Source organism: Manis javanica, chromosome 13, assembly GCF_040802235.1.
Source record: "Manis javanica isolate MJ-LG chromosome 13, MJ_LKY, whole genome shotgun sequence".
Taxonomy (NCBI): domain Eukaryota; kingdom Metazoa; phylum Chordata; class Mammalia; order Pholidota; family Manidae; genus Manis; species Manis javanica.
The window spans coordinates 26,760,419-26,780,224 of NC_133168.1; the positions used below are offsets into that span (position 1 = coordinate 26,760,419).

Genomic DNA, 19,806 nt, shown 5'->3' on the forward strand with positions numbered 1-19,806 from the left:
GAATTCCACTCCCAGCAATTTACCCTAAGAATGCAGGAGCCTAGGTTGAAAAAGACATATGCACCCCTATGTCTATCGCAGCGCTATGTACAATAGCCAAGGAATGGAAGCAACCTGAGTGTCCGTCAGTAGACGAATGGATAAAGAAGAGGTGGTACATATGCACAATGGATTATCATTCAGCCGTAAGAAGAAAACTAATCCTACCGTGTGCAACAACACGGATGGGGCTAGAGGGGATTATGCTCAGTGAAATGAGCAGGATGGAGAAAGACAAGCATCAGATGATTTCACTCATCTGTGGAGTAAAAGAACAAAGCAGAAACTGAAGGAACAAAACAGCAGCAGACTCACAGAGCCCAAGAGTGCACTAACAGTTACCAAAGGGAAAGGGACTGGGGAGGATGGGAGGGGAGGGAGGGATAAGTAGGAAAAAGGGGCATTACGGCTCGCACACATAATGTAGGGGGTGGGGCGGCGGGGGTGCCGGGGCCCGGGGAAGGCGGTGTAACACAGAGAAGACAAGCAGGGATTCTACAGCGTCTTACGACGCCGATGGACAGTGACTGTCATGGGGTATAGGGTGGGGGGGCTTGATAAGATAAATGGGAGGGGGAGTCTAGTAACCATGCTGCTCATGTAATTGCACATTCACGGTCACAGACACACAGAAATCACAACGAGATATCACCTCACACCAGTCGGAATGGCTAGTACCAAAAGGAAAAAAAAAGACAAAAAGAAATAACAAGCGTTGATGAGGAAGTGGACAAAGGGAACCCTCGTGCACTGCTGGTGACCATGTAAATTGGTGCAGCTACTACGGGAAACAGTGTGCAGGTTCCTAAAAACATCCATAGCGGTATCATGTGACCCAGCGTTCTTTTTCATACACAGCACTGGAAGTCCCTTCAGGATACCGGACCTGTTTCCAATGCATACAACACCAAGCAATTCTCCAACAGCAGCAGGGTTTCTGAGAACTCAACTCTGAGGATATCTGCCTGGGTGCAGCACCAGATTCCCCAGGGTAAGGTTTCTATCCTCAAGACTGCCCTCCACCCCAACTCCAGAGCCCGGTTGCCAGGCCCATGCAATTAGCTCGTGCTTGCCACCTACATACAGGCTAGGATTGGAAGTTCCAACGACCTCCCCCTTAGGTCTGCCCAAGTTGCTAGGGTGCCTCAGCAGCTCAGGAAAAACACGTTTACCAGTTTAACAAAGAGTATCATAAAGGACAGAACAGCGCGTGCGCACGCACACACACACACACACACACACGGCAAGGTCCCAAGTAAAGGAGCTTCTATCCTCCCGGGACTTGGGGCCTGGCATGGTGGCATGTGCAGACAACCTGGTTCCCCAAGCATGGAAGCTCTGACGGAGAAGCAGGAGATGAGAGAGAGAGATGTGCTCTCTTCTCATAGGGTTTTTGTGTGGGCTTCACTGCAGGGCCATGACTGACTAAATCGCTGGCCATTGCTGATTCAACCTGCAGACCTCATCCCTTTCCTCTTCCTTTCCTGGGGGCTGGGGGCTGAAAGTCCCCCCCACCTCTAACCACAAGCCTGGTGCCCCTGGCAACCAGCCTCTACCCTGGGCTAGGGCCCCAAAGCCTCTGTGTTAACCTAACAAGACACCCATTGGACAGTTACGGCTCAGAAGGATTCTCCGGAAATGCGGATGAGGAGCAAAAATACCTAGGAAATGAACAAAATATTAGCAAACCAAATTCAAAAATACGTCAAGAGGATCAAATACCATGATCAAGTGGGATTCATCCCAGGGATGCAAGGATGGTAACAACATTCGAAAACCCATCCACACCATCCACCGCATAAACACAAAGAGAGACCAAAACCACATGATCATCTCCACAGATGCTGAAGAAGCATTCGACAAAATTCAACATCCATTCACGATAAAAACCCTCAACAAAATGGGTATACAGGGCAAGTACCTCAACGTAACAAAGGCCACACATGATAAACCCACAGCCAACATCATACTGAACAGCGAGAGGCTGGAAGCTGTTCCTCTGAGATGGGGAACAAGACAGGGATGCCCACTCTCCCCACTGTTATTCAACATAGTACTGGAGGTCCTAGCCACGGCAGTTAGACGAAACAAAGAAATACAAGGAATCCAAACTGGTAAAGAAGAAGCTAAGCGGTCACTATCTGCAGATGACATGATACTGTACATAAAAAAACCCTAAAGACTCCACTCCAAAACTGCTAGAACTGATATCGGAATACAGCAGAGTTGCAGGATACAAAATCAACACGCAGAAATCTGTGGCTTACCTACACACTAACAATGAACCAATAGAAAGGGAAATCAGGAAAACAGTTCCATTCCCAATTGCATCAAAAAGAATGAAATACCTGCGAATAAACCTAACCAGGGAAGCGAAAGACCTATACCCTGAACACTGTAAGACACTCTTTGAGAGAAATTCAAGAGGACACTAACGAATGGAAACTCATCCCACGCTCTTAGCTAGGAAGAATTAAGATCGTCAAAATGGCCATCCTGCCCAAAGCAATCTACAGATTGGGTGCAGTCCCTGTCAAATTACCAACAGCATTCTTCCGCAAACTGGAACAAACAGTTCCAAAATTCATATGGAAACACCACAGATCCCGAATAGCCAAAGCAACCCTGAGAAGGAAGAAGAAAGTGTGTCTGTGTGTGTGTTGGGTGGGCGCGGTGTCTCGCTCCCCAACATCAAGCTCTACTACAAAGCCACAGTCATCAAGACAGTTTGCTACTGGCACTAGAACAGAGCCACAGACCGCCGGAACAGAATAGAGACTCCAGACATTAACCCAAACATATGTGGTCAATTGCTATAATGTAAGGCAGACAGGGACATACAATGGGGAAATGACACTCTCTTCAACAGATGGTGCTGTGCTGGAAAAACTGGACAGCTACACGTAAGAGAATGAAACTGGATCACTGTCTAACCCCACACAGAAAAGTAAATTCGAAATGGATCCAAGACCTGAATGTGACTCATGAAACCATAAAACTCTCAGAGAAAAACATAGGCACAAATCTCCTGGACATAAGCATGAGCGACCTCTTAAAGACCATACCTCCCCGAGCTAGGGAAAACAAAAGCAAACATGAACTGGTGGGACTACATCAAGCTGAAAAGCTTCTGTACAGCAAAGGAAACCATCAATAGAACAAAAAGGTACCCTACAGTATATGCGAGAATACATTCATAAATGACAGATCCAATAAAGGGTCGACATCCAAAATATATAAGGAGCTCACGCACCTCCACACACAAGAAAAGCAAATAATCCGATCAAAAAATCGGCAGAGGATCTGAACAGACACTTCTCCAAAGAAGAAATTCAGGTGGCCAACAGGCACATGTAAAGATGCTCCACATTGCTAATCATCAGAGACACGCAAATTAAAACCACCATGAGACATCACCTCACACCAGTCAGGATGGCAACCATCGGGAAGACACACAACAGCAGACGTTGGCGAGGATGCGGAGAAAGGGGAATCCTCCAACACTGCTGGTGGGAATGTAAATCTCAGTTCAACCACTGTGGAGAGCAGTATGGAGGTTCCTCAAAAAGCTCAAAATGGAAATACCACTTGACCCGGGAATTCCACTCCCAGGAATTTACCCTAAGAATGCAGCAGCCCAGTTTGAAAAAGACAGATGCACCCCTATGTTTGTCGCAGCACTATTTACAATAGCCAAGAAATGGAAGCAGCCTAAGTGTCCATCAGCAGATGAATGGATAAAGAAGACGTGGTACATATTATAAACAATGGAATATCATTCAGCCATAAGAAGAAAAGAAATCCTACCGTTGGCAAAAACACAGGTGGAGCTAGAGGGTATTATTACTATGCTCAGTGAAATTAGCCAGGCGCAGAAAGACAACTGCCAAGTGATTTCACTAATATGTGGAGTATAGGAACAAAGAGAAACTGAAGGAAGGAAACAGCAGCAGAATCACAGAACCCAAGAATGGACTAACAGTTACCAAAGGGAAAGGGAGTGGGGAGGATGGGTGGCAAGGGAGGGATAAAGGTGAGGAAAAAGAAAGGGGGTCTTACGATTATTAGCATGTATAATGTCGTGCGGGGGGTGGGGGGGTGAGCACAGGGAGGACTGTGCAACACAGAGAAGACAAGTAGTGATTCTACAGCATCTTACTACACCGATGGACAGTGACTGTCACGGGGCTTGTGGGGGGCACTTGGTGAAGCGGGGAGTCTAGAAAACATAATGTTCTTCATATAACTGCAGATTAATTATAAAAATTAATAAATAAATTACTGGGAAGAATGTGGACGTTCATTTCATTACCAGCCTTTCTTTTTATTCAAAACAGTTCATAACAAAAGGCAATTAATTAGTGTATAAGCCTGACCAAAACTCTTAGGAAATTAGCTCTAGTGCCCTGAGACTGGCCCCCTCACTGAAATATAAGATGTGAGAGAAGAAATACTTTTCCCCTAACATCCCAGCAGAACTTTCAAACAGTGAGCTCTGAATACCGACTCCTGGGTTTGGTAACTGCTCTTCGCTCCTGAGGCTGTCAGCCAGTGATCACCTGAGGCCTGGACGAGTGCACCCTGGGCGCAAGCTAGAGGAGGGCACTGGGCATCACAGTTAGCAGAAAAAAGCCAGCAGGCCTGCAAAAACACTGACCTGATTGACTACATGCCATTTCCCTTCTAGACTTTTCCTCAACTAGGTTTATTAAAGCTTGAGAATGTCTTAGATATTAAAAGATAAACATTTTGCACATTGCAACCAAAAGCACAACGCAAAGCCAGCTGCTGCCAAGAGATTAAGTGCAATAAAATGGAATCAGTCCTGAAGTTCCAGAACTGAAACCAATATTAAAGTAAGTATCTCTTTTATCTGGAGGAATCAGTCAGTAACTCTCAGTGACAAGAGAGTTCACAACACTACACAAAATGGAATTAGAAAGGAAATGGATTAGAATCCAGCCCTCAAGCATCTTATTTCAAAATAATGGATGTGTCATTTATAGATCAGGTTTATGAGATTCTTTGGGTAAAAATGAAAAATGCCACGCTCTTGAGACAAAGACAGAGGAAGATAGAGCTCCTGCGTCATAAAAGAGCACAGCAGGCCTCTCCTACTTAATGCCCCTCACGACTGAAGAGACACTGGTGGCAGTCAAGTCCCCGTTGTGCTCCCCTCTGACCCAGCATCATGACCCCTGCCCTCCGCTCTATGAATTTCATTTCCCCACGAGCCTGTTACAAGAGCCGCTCCTGGATCAGGACGGCAATCACTCCTGTGCGGCTCGGAGGGTGAATGTTGATGCGTTACTTACCTGTAAAACAATCTGCTATGTGACAGGAGTACGATCACTCATCGGTTACAGAGATGCATTTTAGCCACCACTTTTACGCCACAAGAATGCCAACTGCATCTCAGTATTAAAAAGTAAAGGTCAGCACATTTTTTGATAAATGATCAAATAATCAATGTCTTACGCTCATGGGACATCTGTCACCTATTCAGCTCTGCTATTGTGGCAGAAACAGCCATAGACAATGTTATACAAATGGGCATGGCTTTGTTTCAATAAAATCATACTTGCAAAAGCAAGGGAGTGAATGAAGGGTCCTGGGCTTGTCCTGCTGGCCATAGTTTGCCCATCCCTGATCTAAACAACCAAGCACACCTTGAAAGAGAACTATCTCATATGATTGTAAGGTAGTTTCACTTTTTAAAGCCCAATTCAATTCTAGTCTGTATCAGCAAATACACATCGATTACTTATATATGAGAGATGCTTCCCAAAATGAAAACTTTCTATATCTCTGGGGCCCACTGCTCTATTTTCTCATAATGAAAACAGATTTGTAGCCTTTCAGAGATTAAGGATTCCTCTTAGAAACTGATGAAAACTGATAATTGCCAAGAAAGATGCACATTATATGTAGTCCAATTTCAAAGACACCCTGAAATTTGCTGGAGGTGAGGGCACCACATCCAACAACTCCAGATTTCTGTCTCTGTCTTCAGTTAGTTATCTACTGCTGCATCACAACTATCCCAAAACTTGGCAGTGTAAAATAACAAACATATAGTTTCTGTAGGATGGAAATCTGGAAGCAACAGCGGGGTGGCTCTGTTTCAGGGTTTCTTAAGAGGTTGTAGTCAAGATGTCAGCAGGGGCTACAGGCATCTGAAGGCTGGGGCCCCAGCGTCCTCACGTTGGCAGCTGGATTCCTGCCCTGCCCACAGAACAAGTGACCCCAGACACAGGGCAAGAGGAACACACTCAGACTTTTAGGACCTACTTTTAGAATTCACACCGTCACACCCTCATTATTCATTACAAGTGGGTCACTAAATCTAGCACCCCCACACAAAAAAAGACAGGGGAAATTAAGTTCCACCTCTAATGGAGGAATAAAGAATTTATGGACTTATTTTAAAACCATCACACATCTTCAAGTAATCCAATGAGATACCAAGAAAGTACGATTATATTTAATCTGCCTGGAATACCTTGTTTCTGGCACCATGCTTATTAAGTAAATACCTGGAACTGATTCATTAATACAGAGGTAGGCAGGGATAAGATAGTTTTTCATAATAATCCTGTGATTTTGGTAAAAAAAAAATTTTTAGGATTATCTACATAGACTATTTAATCTTCACAAATGAATTAAACTTTATTATAAGATGAAGAAGGGATGATGATTCCTGAGCTGCCCACAGCTTACAAGTAAATCTTTCCTCAAAATTTTGGTTAAGGAAGATCTTAAGTTAAAAAGGATAATTTATTTTGATAAGAAAGATTTATGATTTTGAAAATAAAAAAAGAACAAAGCATAGCAATCCCTAACCAATTAAGATTCATCTTGTAAACTGGCTGAACAAAAACTATCTTCAGGAGAAAATTCCAAAGTTGGGAATTCAGGAAATGCTCAAGGGAAGATAGTTTTTGTTTCTCACCAAGGCTCTGATTACCTATAAAGGTGCCAAGCCTCTGGCGGCAGAGCTGCCAGGTGTAATCAATTCAGTCACAGAGAATTAGAAGTATGCCACACTAGCATTAATTAGTGTCACCTGTAAAAGTCTCATGGGCATCAATAAAAAATTAAGATCTTCAGGTACAAAAACAGCTTTTGAGAATTTTTTATTAAATTTTCTTTTGTTTCAACAGATTTCATTGCAAATATGCACAAGGTTTATATAAATATTCTAAGATATCAAATAAGCCCTCCAACATTTATAGGTCATGTCTCTAAGGTAAAAAAAAAAAGGGGGGGCTGTGATCTGTAATTAGTCTGTCTGTAAAAATATCTGCATTCTTTAGGGAAGGGAAAAACACAGTAGGAGAAACTGAATTTCCCAGTAGAAGTATGAGCTGGAAGCAGGATGACAGCTTTGGGATGGCTGGTTCTCTCTCCAGTTTCTTCCTCCTTATGAGCTATGGCACTGTGGTGAGTAACACTTGGCTCTATGTGCATACTTGCATAACAGATCCAGTAGTTGTAATTCCTCACAGGCCATCTTACTTCTAGGTACAATCCTGGGAACCCAGCACACTGGGCAGAGTCCAATATGAGAGGCTGGTGTGCAGAGTAATGACATTGGACATACTTTGTATTATAAACCATCAAAGGTTATTTCTAGTTTAGTCCTTTACTAAGAACGAACTTTGCCTTTTGGGTATTTTCCATGAAGTCACAAGGTAAAGGTGATGGGCTCTTCAAAATACATAATGCTCAATTTAGATCAGTGCCATTCTTAGACTGTATGTTCTACAACAGTAGGAATTTTGTAGTTTTTATTCACAAATGTGTACCATCAACCTGACACACCATCTACTAGTTGAATGCATGAACAAATAAACTTTCCATCTCACCTGTTTGTCAACCATCATCCAAGTAACCCAATGATGCCAAGAATGTGAGAATATATTTAATCTGTCTAGAATACCTGGTTGTTCCTAGCATCATGCTTATTAAATACCTGGCACTAAGCCCAGGAATGAATGAGTGTGTATGTGTGTGTGTTAGCAAAGTACAATTCATTATTTAAGTAGTTTAAAATATATTAACCTCAGAATTGTAAATAAATGTAAGTTCTTTTATAAAGTCCCTTCCTTTGGTGTATAGGTCCTCTTGGAAATTATCCACATGTGACTCCCTGCAATCTATTCCTCTTCCTGGATGTAACCAAGCTATGCTTGTCATGCACTGACACCTACTGGCAGACATAGAAAATGGCTTCTGTGTGTGTATGTATATATATATATATATATATATATATATATATATATATATATATACACACATCCTCTTTATTAAACTCTTTCTTTTCCTTAAACTCGTCTAATAAACTCTATAATATATCTATTGGAAATAAATATCAGTAAATCTCTCTTACTACATTCTACCCACTCCATTGATATACAGGATCTTCTTGTGCAATTTCTCAACAATACATTCTTTGCAACTAGGGTTCCTGTGAAAAGGGTTCTGTGATCATGTAAGATTCATACACTAAGTACTATATGTTCCTCTTAGCAATTCACATTGAACTTCAGAATATTAAGATGCGGAGCAGTATAGCAGTAAAAATACCTGTGTATAATTTCACTGAGCCCACTGGTTCATACATTTGTTTAGTAACAAAAATGATAATAGTAAGCAACAATTACTGCACAGTAATAATTTCATTTAGTGTTATTTGACTATGGCAACTTTTTTCTGCCACAAAAAAACTTATTAATATCTTTTGGAATACATTTTGGGAAGTACATCCTGTAATTTCCCACCTTTGCTCAAGCTGTCACCTCTTCAATTTATTGCTCTCATTATCTTTCTATCCCTTAATTCTCAGATCAAATACTACCTTTTCCACAAAATTCTCCTTAACTAGAATTAATCAGAAAGCCTCCTGTTTGTCTTTATCATAGGACATAGCATGTGTACCTTCTAAACTTTTCATGTAAACATTGAGACTGGGAGTAAATTATGTCTTTTTTATTATATTTTTATCTTCTAGGTCTCCAAACAAAGTATTACAAATGGGAAGCCTAGATGAATGTCTGTTAAACTCAATCTGGGGGTAAGCATTGTACTCATTAAATACTTGAAGGCAAGAGAAAACGAAGCTTTCAGTTTATAAGACAAACTAAACACAATAAAGACCTTGAGATCACACTCTTTAAAATGCTTGTTAAGTATCTCAAAGTCATGGAATTGCAGAATGTTAAGTATACCTATCCCAAAAGATAAGGAGATTAAGGCCCAGAAAGAAGGCTGTTCCTTGGCTTGGCAGTGTAACCAGTTAATGGAAAAGCTGGGACTAGAATCCACATCTAATCCCGATCCCATACTCTTCCCACTGTAAAATGTCAAACATCCTCCTACAACTTCTAAATTCTCCAAATGTTTCAGGTCACCTCAGTATCAAATGTCCTAACATCCAACTATAGATGGGGGAATCATTCCTATGACTGTATTACCTCAGAGTGCTGAAATCCCATGCCAGATAGTATTAAATTTAAGAAATACATTGCTACAATTGCAACATGAACCCCCGGAACAACTTTTTCAATTAGAAGATGGCATGGCCCCTGCAGTCTTGTTCTAGGTTCACTCCCAGAACACATTTACTGAGTTATATGCTAAGCAAAGTAATACTCTGAACATATTTATAAGCATTTGAAGAACTGTTTAGGTAAGAATTTAGCTAAGAACAAGGCATTTCTAAGCAATCTTCCACCCTAAAGTTCTGTATTTTTTTTTTTTTGTAGTTATTTTTAAACACCAACCAAATGGTTTTATCAAAGAGGTAAAAAGCGGCTGGCCAGCCAAACGGATCTGGAGGTTTTACAATGACTTAATCAGCTATCCCCACTGGGAAAAGGGTGGAGTGAATACATAAGCAGCTATTGGAATTAGGTCCAAAGAAACACAGGGAAAGCAAATCGAGTAGACAACTAAAGTGAGAGCTCAATATGAAGAACACTGAAAAAATAAAATTATTTGCAAAGGAGCCCAGCATGTGAGGCAAATGTGGAGAAGAGAGCAAAGGGCTTTGGCCCAAAAAGCATCAAGATGGTTTGAAGCTTTTTGTGAGTGCATGGTAATATGGAAATAAACTAAGATGAGCTTAGGGGCAGACAATTAAGACTGGTGTTTGCAAGCAGGGAAATAAGAATAGATATTGAAATTAGGTGGAGAAGCAGTAGGCAAATTTAGGCTTCACTAATTAGTAAACAGTGGATTAGTTACTCCTACATGGGGGCTTATAGGAAACTTGATACAAATCTGAAGAGCCCAAAAGTGACACTTAGTAAATAAATCCATATCCGCCACTGTTTTTGCTTCATAGGTAGTGGGTTTTGATGCTAGTCTCTAAATACTGGCAAAAGTAGGACACACAGCAGACATAACCAAAGGTTTTCAAGACAGACCTGTTTTTGAATCCTGAGTTTACTGTACTGTTGCTGTGCCTCACTGGGCAAGGAACCTTAATTTCTATAAATGATGGTAACCATAGCACTCCCTACAGAGGTGTTATAAGGATTCAATGATGTAATGTATTAAAAAGCTGAGCACAAGTCTGGTGCACAATAAAAGCTCAATCAATTATAGTTAATATTATTAGATCATTAAAACCACAATATTTATCCTTGAAGACTTTAAAGGGGGGGTGAGTATACCAAGCTTACAAAAAAGAATACACAGATGCACAAACAAAAAAACCTGACCCCTAAGAAAAAGTGGGAATGGCAGTCTATAGCATCTACATAAACCTATTTGAATCCAGAGACAGTTCTATTCAGAAAACTCAACTATGCCTGAATAAATTTTCAGAGTTAACTTGAACAACTAGCATATAAAACGTCAGCTGTGCCTCTCAATTTCCACCCTTCGGCCTTATTGATTCAGAAACAAACTGCGATAAAATTAGTAATGTTAAGTCGTTTCATCAGTAAAGGTATCACGTTTTATGTTGCTAAAAGGATAAAATGATAGAGATAAGAGACACTAAGAAAGTACATGTTCAAAAACCTAACAACTCATTGGGCCTTAAATTAGTTTCTATATATTTATTTTTACACAATTCCCCAAGAGGTAAGGAATAGTTCATCAACTATGGACAGCAGAAGAAAAATTTTATTGGTGTGCTAATATTCTTACCAACACAAGACTACTTATAAACAAAGATATCAATTTCCATATCAATCCCTTTCTTATAGAAATATTACAAAAATAATACAGATATTGGTTGAAATAGAAAGCTTAGAGTATATAACAGGTAATTATATACTCATAAACACACTGAACTATACATGATCTGCACAGATGAATATTTGAGAAGTTGCCGAATCCCATTCTGATTGCGTATGACAGAGGATATAACAGGCATGGGACAAGGCAGGGCTATGGTGGGTAAATCAGAGCCAGGTTGTAGACAACCTCATGTACTAATCCAAGGAGACAAAGATTTTGGATAAGTGAAAGAAAGCAAGGGAGTGAGAGGACTCGGATGACCAGGCTGGCTGCTGGATGTAGGATGGATTAGAGAGTTTCAACAAGCTGAAGAGAGGCACATAAACTCCTCCTGAAAAATGATGAACACCTGACCTAGGCTGATGTACTAAAAAGAACAGAAAGAATAGATATAAAGGAGACTTTGAAGGTAGACTGGACATAATCTTTTAACTGGTTGGACGTGCGATAAGTGGGAAACAATTAGAGGCCAACTTTAAGATTTGACGGTGGGTGACTGGCTGAACCATGACACCACTGATAGAGGTACAAATAGTAAGCAGGGCATTTCCACCAGGAATGTTAATGAGTTTCTTCTACTCTGAACACACTGACTTTGAGAAGTCAGTGGGATATCTGGCAGAGACAACTTAGAGACAAGATGGAGATGTAAGCAAAGAACTTAAATGAAAGGTAGATCTAGAAATGTAGACTTTGAAGTTTTTTACTCAACAGAAATTATAGAGTTTCTACCATGAGAGCAGAGGAGCTAAGCAAAGGGGAAAAAGAAGTCAGGGAGAACACTGTGTTAGCAGGCAAGAGAAAAAGTGTAAATGGCGAGGAAGAAAGGGAAGAGGTCAGAGAGGCCAGGAGGAAACCGGGAGAATGCCAAGGCCAACACTTTCAGAAAGAAACGGTGAACAGTGGGTGCTATGGACTGAGAAAATGCAAATGATTTGCTCACCAGGGGACCACCTGAAATCATGGGTCAGCAGTTTCATTAAATGGTTGGAGTGAAAGTGTAAGTCGACATGCTGGAAGATCTCTTTAAACATGATACATGAAGCAAAAGCCTTCCAATTCCAATTTTAATTTTGATTGGATCAAACTGTAAACGTCTATATTCCATAAAGCACCATAAACCAAGTTTTAAAATAAGCTACAGGGTGGAAAAATATCAAACAGATTAAGTATTACTATTCACAATTTGAAAGAACTCTTAAAGCCAAAACACACACTTGTGCACACACACACTCAGCCACAAGCTTAGGTAGGCAAAGGGATATGAGCAAGCTAATCCCAGAAGAGGAAGCTCAAATGACTTGTAAAGATAAATAAAGATGTTCAACCACACTAAGGAAAAAACTTTTAAAAAACACATAGTTTTATTAGGTTGGTCAAAATTAGTAAACCTCACATCATGAAGTGCTGGAAATAGTAAAAGTGCCAACTAGACTAACCCCTAGGAGAGCAAATGGACAATATCTATTCAAATACAAAAATATCAGCAGTAAGGACCATTCCCATTATCTAGGAAAAAGAACCAGGGCTCCTTTTATGGCTGATTCTAGGGCTTGGGCAGGGAAAATGTGTCTGGAGAACTTTGGAGTATCAGGAAATAAGAAGGTGATCAAAAATTAAAAGTATGGGGGCATGTCAAATGGCCAAAAGCAGGAACAATTTGAGCAAGAAAATGAGTAACAAATTGTAAATAACAAAACTAATAACACAGAGATGAATAATAACCCAAGGTATAAAATACACATGAGTCCCAATTAAAGATGGTGGCGTGAGACGTGAGACAGAAACCTCCTCCCAAAACCACATTTAATATGAAAATATAGTTAATACAGCTAATCCTGAAAAGAGCAACAGGAAAGAAGTCTGCGCCAGACGGCATTCACCTGACGAAAAGAAAATACCTCACGGAACAGGGCAGCAGCCCCTTGCCTGCTACCCCCATACCTCCAGGAGCTGAGCAGCTCCACAGAGGAGAGCTTCTGGGCACTAGAGGGAACCACACACAAAAATGAAACATCAAAGGAACCTGGTTCAAATGGAAAATCCCACAAACACCAGAAGGAGGGCCGAGTGAAAATGAACTCATCAAGAAAGAGATTTCAAAATAGAAATCATAAACATGCTTAAGGAGGTACAGAGAAATATTCAAGAACTCTGGGAGGAAGATTCTATTAATAAAGAATACAGTATCTGAAATGAAACATACAATGGAGGGATTTAAAAGCAGATTAGATAAAAGAGATGGTAAATGAGGTAGAAATTAGAGAAGTAGAATACAAAGAAGCTGAGGCACAGAGAGAAAAAAGGATCTCTAGGAATGAAAGAATATTGACAGAACTGTGTGACCAATCCAAACAGAACAATATTCTCATTATAGGGGTACCAGAAGAAGAAGAGAGAGAAAAGGGATAGAAAGTCTCTTTGAGGAGCTAACTGCTGAAAACATTCCCAGTCTGGGGAAGGAGACAGTCTATCCGGCCAGGGAGGTGGCACAGATCTCCCAACACAAGGGACCCAAGGAAGACAGTACCAAAACATATAATAATTAAAATGGCAAAGATCAAGGACAAGGAGAGAGTCTTAAAAGCAACAAGAGAGAGAAAAAAGATCACATACAAAGGAAAACCCATCAGGCTATCATCAGACTTCTCAGCAAAACTTTACAGGCCAGAAGAGAATGCCATGATATATTTAATGCAATGAAACAGAAGGGCCTTGAACCAAGAATATTCTACCTGGCAAGATTATCATTTAAATTCGAAGGAGGGATTAAACAATTTCCAGATAAGCAAAAGCTGAGAGAATTTACCTCCCACAAACAGTCGCTACAGTGTATTTCGGAGGGACTGCTATATATGGAAATGCTCCTAAGGCTAAATAGCTGTCACAAGAGGAAATAAAAACACAGTAAAGAAAGTAGAACAATTAATTACTAAGCAGATGCAAAATCAAATCAACTACCCCCAAAGTCAGTCAAGGGATAGATAAAAGAGTACAAAATATGATACCTAATATGTAAAGAATGGAGGTGGAAGAAAAAGGAGAAAAAAAAAACCTTTAGACTGTGTTTGTGATAGCATACTAAGTGAGTTAAATTAGACTGTTAGATAGTAAGGAAGTTGTCCCTGAACCTTTGGTAACCACAAATCTAAAGCCTGCAATGGCAATAAGTACATACCTACTGATAATCACCCTAAATGTAAATGGACTGAATGTACCAATCAAAAGACACAGAGTCACTGAATGGATAAAAAAAACAAGACCCATCTACCTGCTGCCTACAAGAAACTCACTTCAAACCCAAAGACATACACAGGCTAAAAGTGAAGGGATGGAAAAAGATATTTCATTCAACTAATAGGGAGAAAAAAGCAAGAGCTGCAGTATTTGTATCAGACAAAATAGACTTCAAAACAAAAAAAGTCACAGGAGACAAAGAAGGACATTACATAAGGAAAAAGGGGTCAGTCCAAGAGGACATAATCATTATAAATATCTACTCACCCAACACAGGAGCACCTACATACGTGAAACAAATATTAACAGAATTAATGGGGGAAATAGAAAGCAATGCATTCATTTTAGGAGACTTCAACATATCACTCACTCCAAAGGACACAACAATCAGACAGAAAATAAGTACAGAGACACAGGCATTGAACAACAGATTAGAATAGATGCACCTAACAGACATCTATAGAACACTCCACCCAAAAGCAGCAGGATACATATTGTTCTCAAATACCCATGAAACATTTTCAAGAATAGATTATATAGTAGGCCACAAAGAGCCTCAGTAAATTCAAAAAGATTGAAATTGTACCAACAAGCTTTTCAGACCACCAAGGCATGAAACTAGAAATAAATTACGCAAAGAAAATGAAAAAGTGCACAAACACATGGAGGCTTAACAACATGCTCCTAAATAACCAATGGATCAATGACCAAATAAAAACAGAGATCAAGCAATATATGGAGACAAATGAAAACAATAGTTCAACAATGCAAAAAAATCTGTGGGATGCAGTGAAGGCCGTGCTAAGAGGGAAATATATTGCAATACAGGCGTACCTCAGGAAAGAAGAACAATCCCATATGAACAATCTAAACTCACAATTAACAAAACTAGAAAAAGAAGAACAAATGAGGCCCAAAGTCAGTAGAAGGAGGGACATAATTAAAGATTAGAGCAGAAATAAATAAAATCGAGAAGAATAAAACAATTGAAAGAATCAAGGAAAGCAGGAGCTGGTTCTCTGAGAAAATAAAACAAAACAGATAAACCCCTAGCCAGACTTACCGAGAAAAAAAGAAAGTCTAAATACATAAACAGAACCAGAAATGAGAAAGGAAAATCATTTTGCATACCACAGAAACACAAAGAATTATTAGAGAATATTATGAAAATGTATATGCTAACTGGATAACCTAGAAGAAATGGACAACTTTCTAGAAATACACAACCTTCCAACACTGACCCAAGAAGAAACAGAAAATCTGAACAAATCACTAGCAACCAATTTAAATTGGCAATCAAAAACTACCTAAGAACAAAATCCCTGCACCAGATGGCTTCACCACTGAATTTTGTCAAACATTTAGTGAAGAACTAATACCCATCCTCCTTAAAGTTTTCCAAAGTAGAGGAGGGAATATTTCCAAACTCATTCTATGAGGTCAGCATCACTCTAATGCCAAAACCAGGCAAAGATACCATAAAAAAAGAAAATTACAGACCACTATCCCTGATGAACATAGATGTAAACATATTCATCAAAAAATAATAGCAAATCAAATTAAAAAATACATCAAAAACATCATCCACCATGATTCAAGTAGGATTTATTTCAGGGATGCAAGGATGGTACAACATTCAAAAATCCATCAACATCACCCACCACATCAACAAAAAGGACAAAAACCACCTGATCATCTCCATAGATGCTGAAAAGGCATTCGACACAATTCAACATCTGTTCATGTAAAAACTCTCAAAAAATGGGTATAGAGGGCAAGAACCTCAACATAATAAAGGCCATATGTGAAAAACCCACAGCCAACTTCATACTTAACAGTAAGAAGCTGAAAGCTCTTCCCCTAAGATTGGGAACAAGACAAGGATGCCCACTCTACCCACTTTTATTCAACATAGTTCTGGAGGTCCTAGCCACAGCAATCAGACAACACAAAGAAATGAGGCATCCAGATTGGTAAGGAAGAAGTTTAACTGTCCCTGTTTGCAGATGACATGATATTGTGCATAAAAAACCCTAAAAAATCCACCCCAAAACTACTAGAACTAATATCTGAGTTCAGCAAAGTTGCAGGATACAAAATACAAAGAAATCTGTTGTATTCCTATATGCTAACTATGAACTAGCAGAAAGAGAAATCAGGAAAACAATTCCATTTACAATTGCATCTAAAAGAGCAAAATACCTAGGAATAAACCTAACCAAGGAAGTGAAAGACCTATACCCTGAAAACTATAAGACACTCTTAAGAGAAATTAAAGAGGACACTAACAAATGGAAATTCATCCCATGCTCCTGGGTAGGAAGAACTAATATTGTCAAAATGGCCATCCTGCCCAAAGCAATAAACAGATTCAATACAAATCCCTATCAAAATACCAACAGCATTCTTCAACGAACTAGAACAAATAGTTCTAAAATTCATATGGAACCACAAAAGACCCCGAATAGCCAAAGCAATCCTGAGAAGGAAGAATAAAGTCGGGGGGATCTCGCTTCCCAACTTCAAGTTCTACTACAAAGCCACAGTAATCAAGACAATTTGGTACTGGCACAAGAACAGACCCATAGATCAATGGAACAGAACAGAGAGCCCAGATATGAACACAAGCATACATGGTCAATTGATATATGATAAAGGAGCCATGGATATACAATGTGGAAAACAACAGCCTCTTCAACAACTGGTGTTGGCAAATCTGGACAGGTACATGTAAGAGAATGAAAGCGGATTACTGTCTAACTCCATATACAAACGTAAACTTGAAATGGATCAAAGACCTGAATGTAAGTCATGAAACCATAAAACTCTTAGAAGAAAACATAGGCAAAAATCTCTTGAATATAAACATGAGCAACTTTTTCCTGAGCACATCTCCTCAGGCAAGGGAAACAAAAGCAAAAATGAACAAATGGAACTACATCAAACTAAAAATCTTCTGTACAGCAAAGGACACCATCAGCAGAACAAAAGGCATTTGTAAATGACGTATCCAGCAAGGGGTTAACATCCAAAATATATAAAGAACTCACACACTTCAACACCCAAAAAGCAAATAACCTGATTAAAAAATGGGCAGTGGATATAAACAGACACTTCTCCAAAGAAGAAATTCAGGTAGCCAACAGGCACATGAAAAGATGCTCCATCACTAATCATCAGGGAAATGCCAATTAAAACCACAATGAGATATCACCTCACAACAGTTAGGATGGCCACCATCCAAAAGACAAACAACAACAAATGGTGGTAAGCATGTACAGAAAAGGGAACCCTCCTACACTTCTGGTGGGAATGTAGTTAAGTTCAACAATTGAGGTTCCTTAAAATATATGGGGTTCCTTAAAAAACTAAAAATAAAAGTACCATTTGATCCAGGGATTCCACTACTAGGAAATTACCCTAAGAAAACAGGATCACAGATTCAAAAAGACATCTCCACCCCTGTTTATTACAGCACTATTTACAACAGCCAAGAAATGGAAACAACCTAAGCGTCCATCAGTAGATGTACGGATGAAGAAGTTGTGGTACATATACACAATGGCATATTACTCATCCAAAAGAAGAAAATAAATCTTACCATTTGCAACATGGATGGAGCCAGAGGGCATTATGCTCACTGAAATAAGCCTGGCAGAGAAAGAGAAGTACCAAATGATTTCACTCATCTATGGAGTATAACAACAAAGCAAAAACTGAAGGAACAAAACAGCAGCAGACTCACTGAACCCAAGAATGGACTAGCCAAAGGCAAAGTGATTGGGGAGGTTGGGTGGGAAGGAAGGGATAAAGGAATTAAGGGGTACTATGATTAGTGCACATAATATGCAGGGGCACAGGGAAGGCAGTATAGCACAGAGAAGACACATAGTGACTCTACAGCATCTTACTATGCTGATGGACAGTGACGATAATGGGGTATGTTGTGGGAACTTGATAATAGGGGGAATGTAGTAACCACAATGTTGCTCATGTGAAAACTGAGCATAAGATTGTATATCAATGGTATCTTAATAATAATAATAAAAAAAGATGTGGTACACACACAGAATGGAATTATTCAACCATTAGAAGAAAAGCAGACATATCATTTGCAACAACATGGATGGAGTTAGAGGGCATTATGCTCAGTGAAATATGCCAGGAGGAGAAAGACAAGTACCAAATGATTTCTCTCATTTGTGGAGTATAATAACAAAGCAAAAACTGAAAGAACAAAACAGCAGCAGACTCACAGACTCCAAGAAGGGACTAGCAGTTTCCAAAGGGAAAGGGGATGGGGAGGGTCAGTGGGAACGGAGTGAGAAAGGGATAAAGGAGTATTCTGATGGGCACATGTAATGTAGGAAGGGCACGCAGAAGGCAGTATAGCACAGAGAAGACAAGTAGTGACTCTATAAACATCTTACTACACTGATGGACAGTGACTGTAATGAGGTATGTAGGTGAGTGAATTTAGTGACCATAACACTGCTCATGTGAAACCTTCGTAAGACTGTGTATCAATGATATTTTAATAATTAAAAAAAAGATACCACCTGACATTCATTAAGATGATGCGGGGGGGGGGGCGGGGGGGGCGTGGGGGGGGGGGAGGGGGGGCGGGGACTGAATTTCCTATAGCCAGGATCCTCACCTGAACCTAAACTACCTGATCATGTAACTGGCCTGCTGCTAGACTACTGCTTCCACACCCTAGGCAATAAGCTATTACTGACTGAGTCACTACATGAAGAGCTCTGCCCAGTGCTCTCGGAGGAGGCAGAGATAAAGCAGGATTACAGACCTGCATACTGTTGGATGCAGATGTAATTCTAGTGCCTGACCTATGGCCAGAACAAGCCAGTAATAATCCGTATTACCCCCAAAAACATTCCATTGTCATTCCTGGGTCTCACTGAATCCACAGCAAATTTGCCCGGGCTGAGACCCCACTGGCAAGACAGATGGCTACTATCAAGAACAGAAAATAACAAGCATTGGTGAGTATGTTGAGAAATTAGAACCGTTGCACTGTTGGTGGAAATGTAATATGTTGCCAACTACCACGAAAAACAGTATGGAGGTTCCTCAAAAAATTAAAAATAGAACTACCATTTGATCCAGTTATTTCATTTCTATGTATATATCCAAAAGAATTGAAAGTAACGTCTCAAAGAGATATTTGTGTACCCACATTCAAAGTAGCCCTATTCATAATCCACAAGAGGTGGAAGAAATCCAAATGTCCATTTTATTCATGGTCATGGATAAACA

At 39.9% G+C, this 19,806-nt stretch overlaps 1 protein-coding gene across 1 annotated transcript in view; it reads right to left on the minus strand.

Annotated features, from left to right (window-relative positions):
• LOC108403727 (uncharacterized) overlaps window positions 1-19,806 on the minus strand; it is a 159,757-nt gene that overhangs the window by 54,177 nt on the left and 85,774 nt on the right. Inside the window, exon 7 of the mRNA XM_073219458.1 lies at window positions 18,131-18,180. Within this exon, the coding sequence (XP_073075559.1) occupies window positions 18,131-18,180 (50 nt within the window). The remainder of the gene's footprint in view (window positions 1-18,130; window positions 18,181-19,806) is intronic.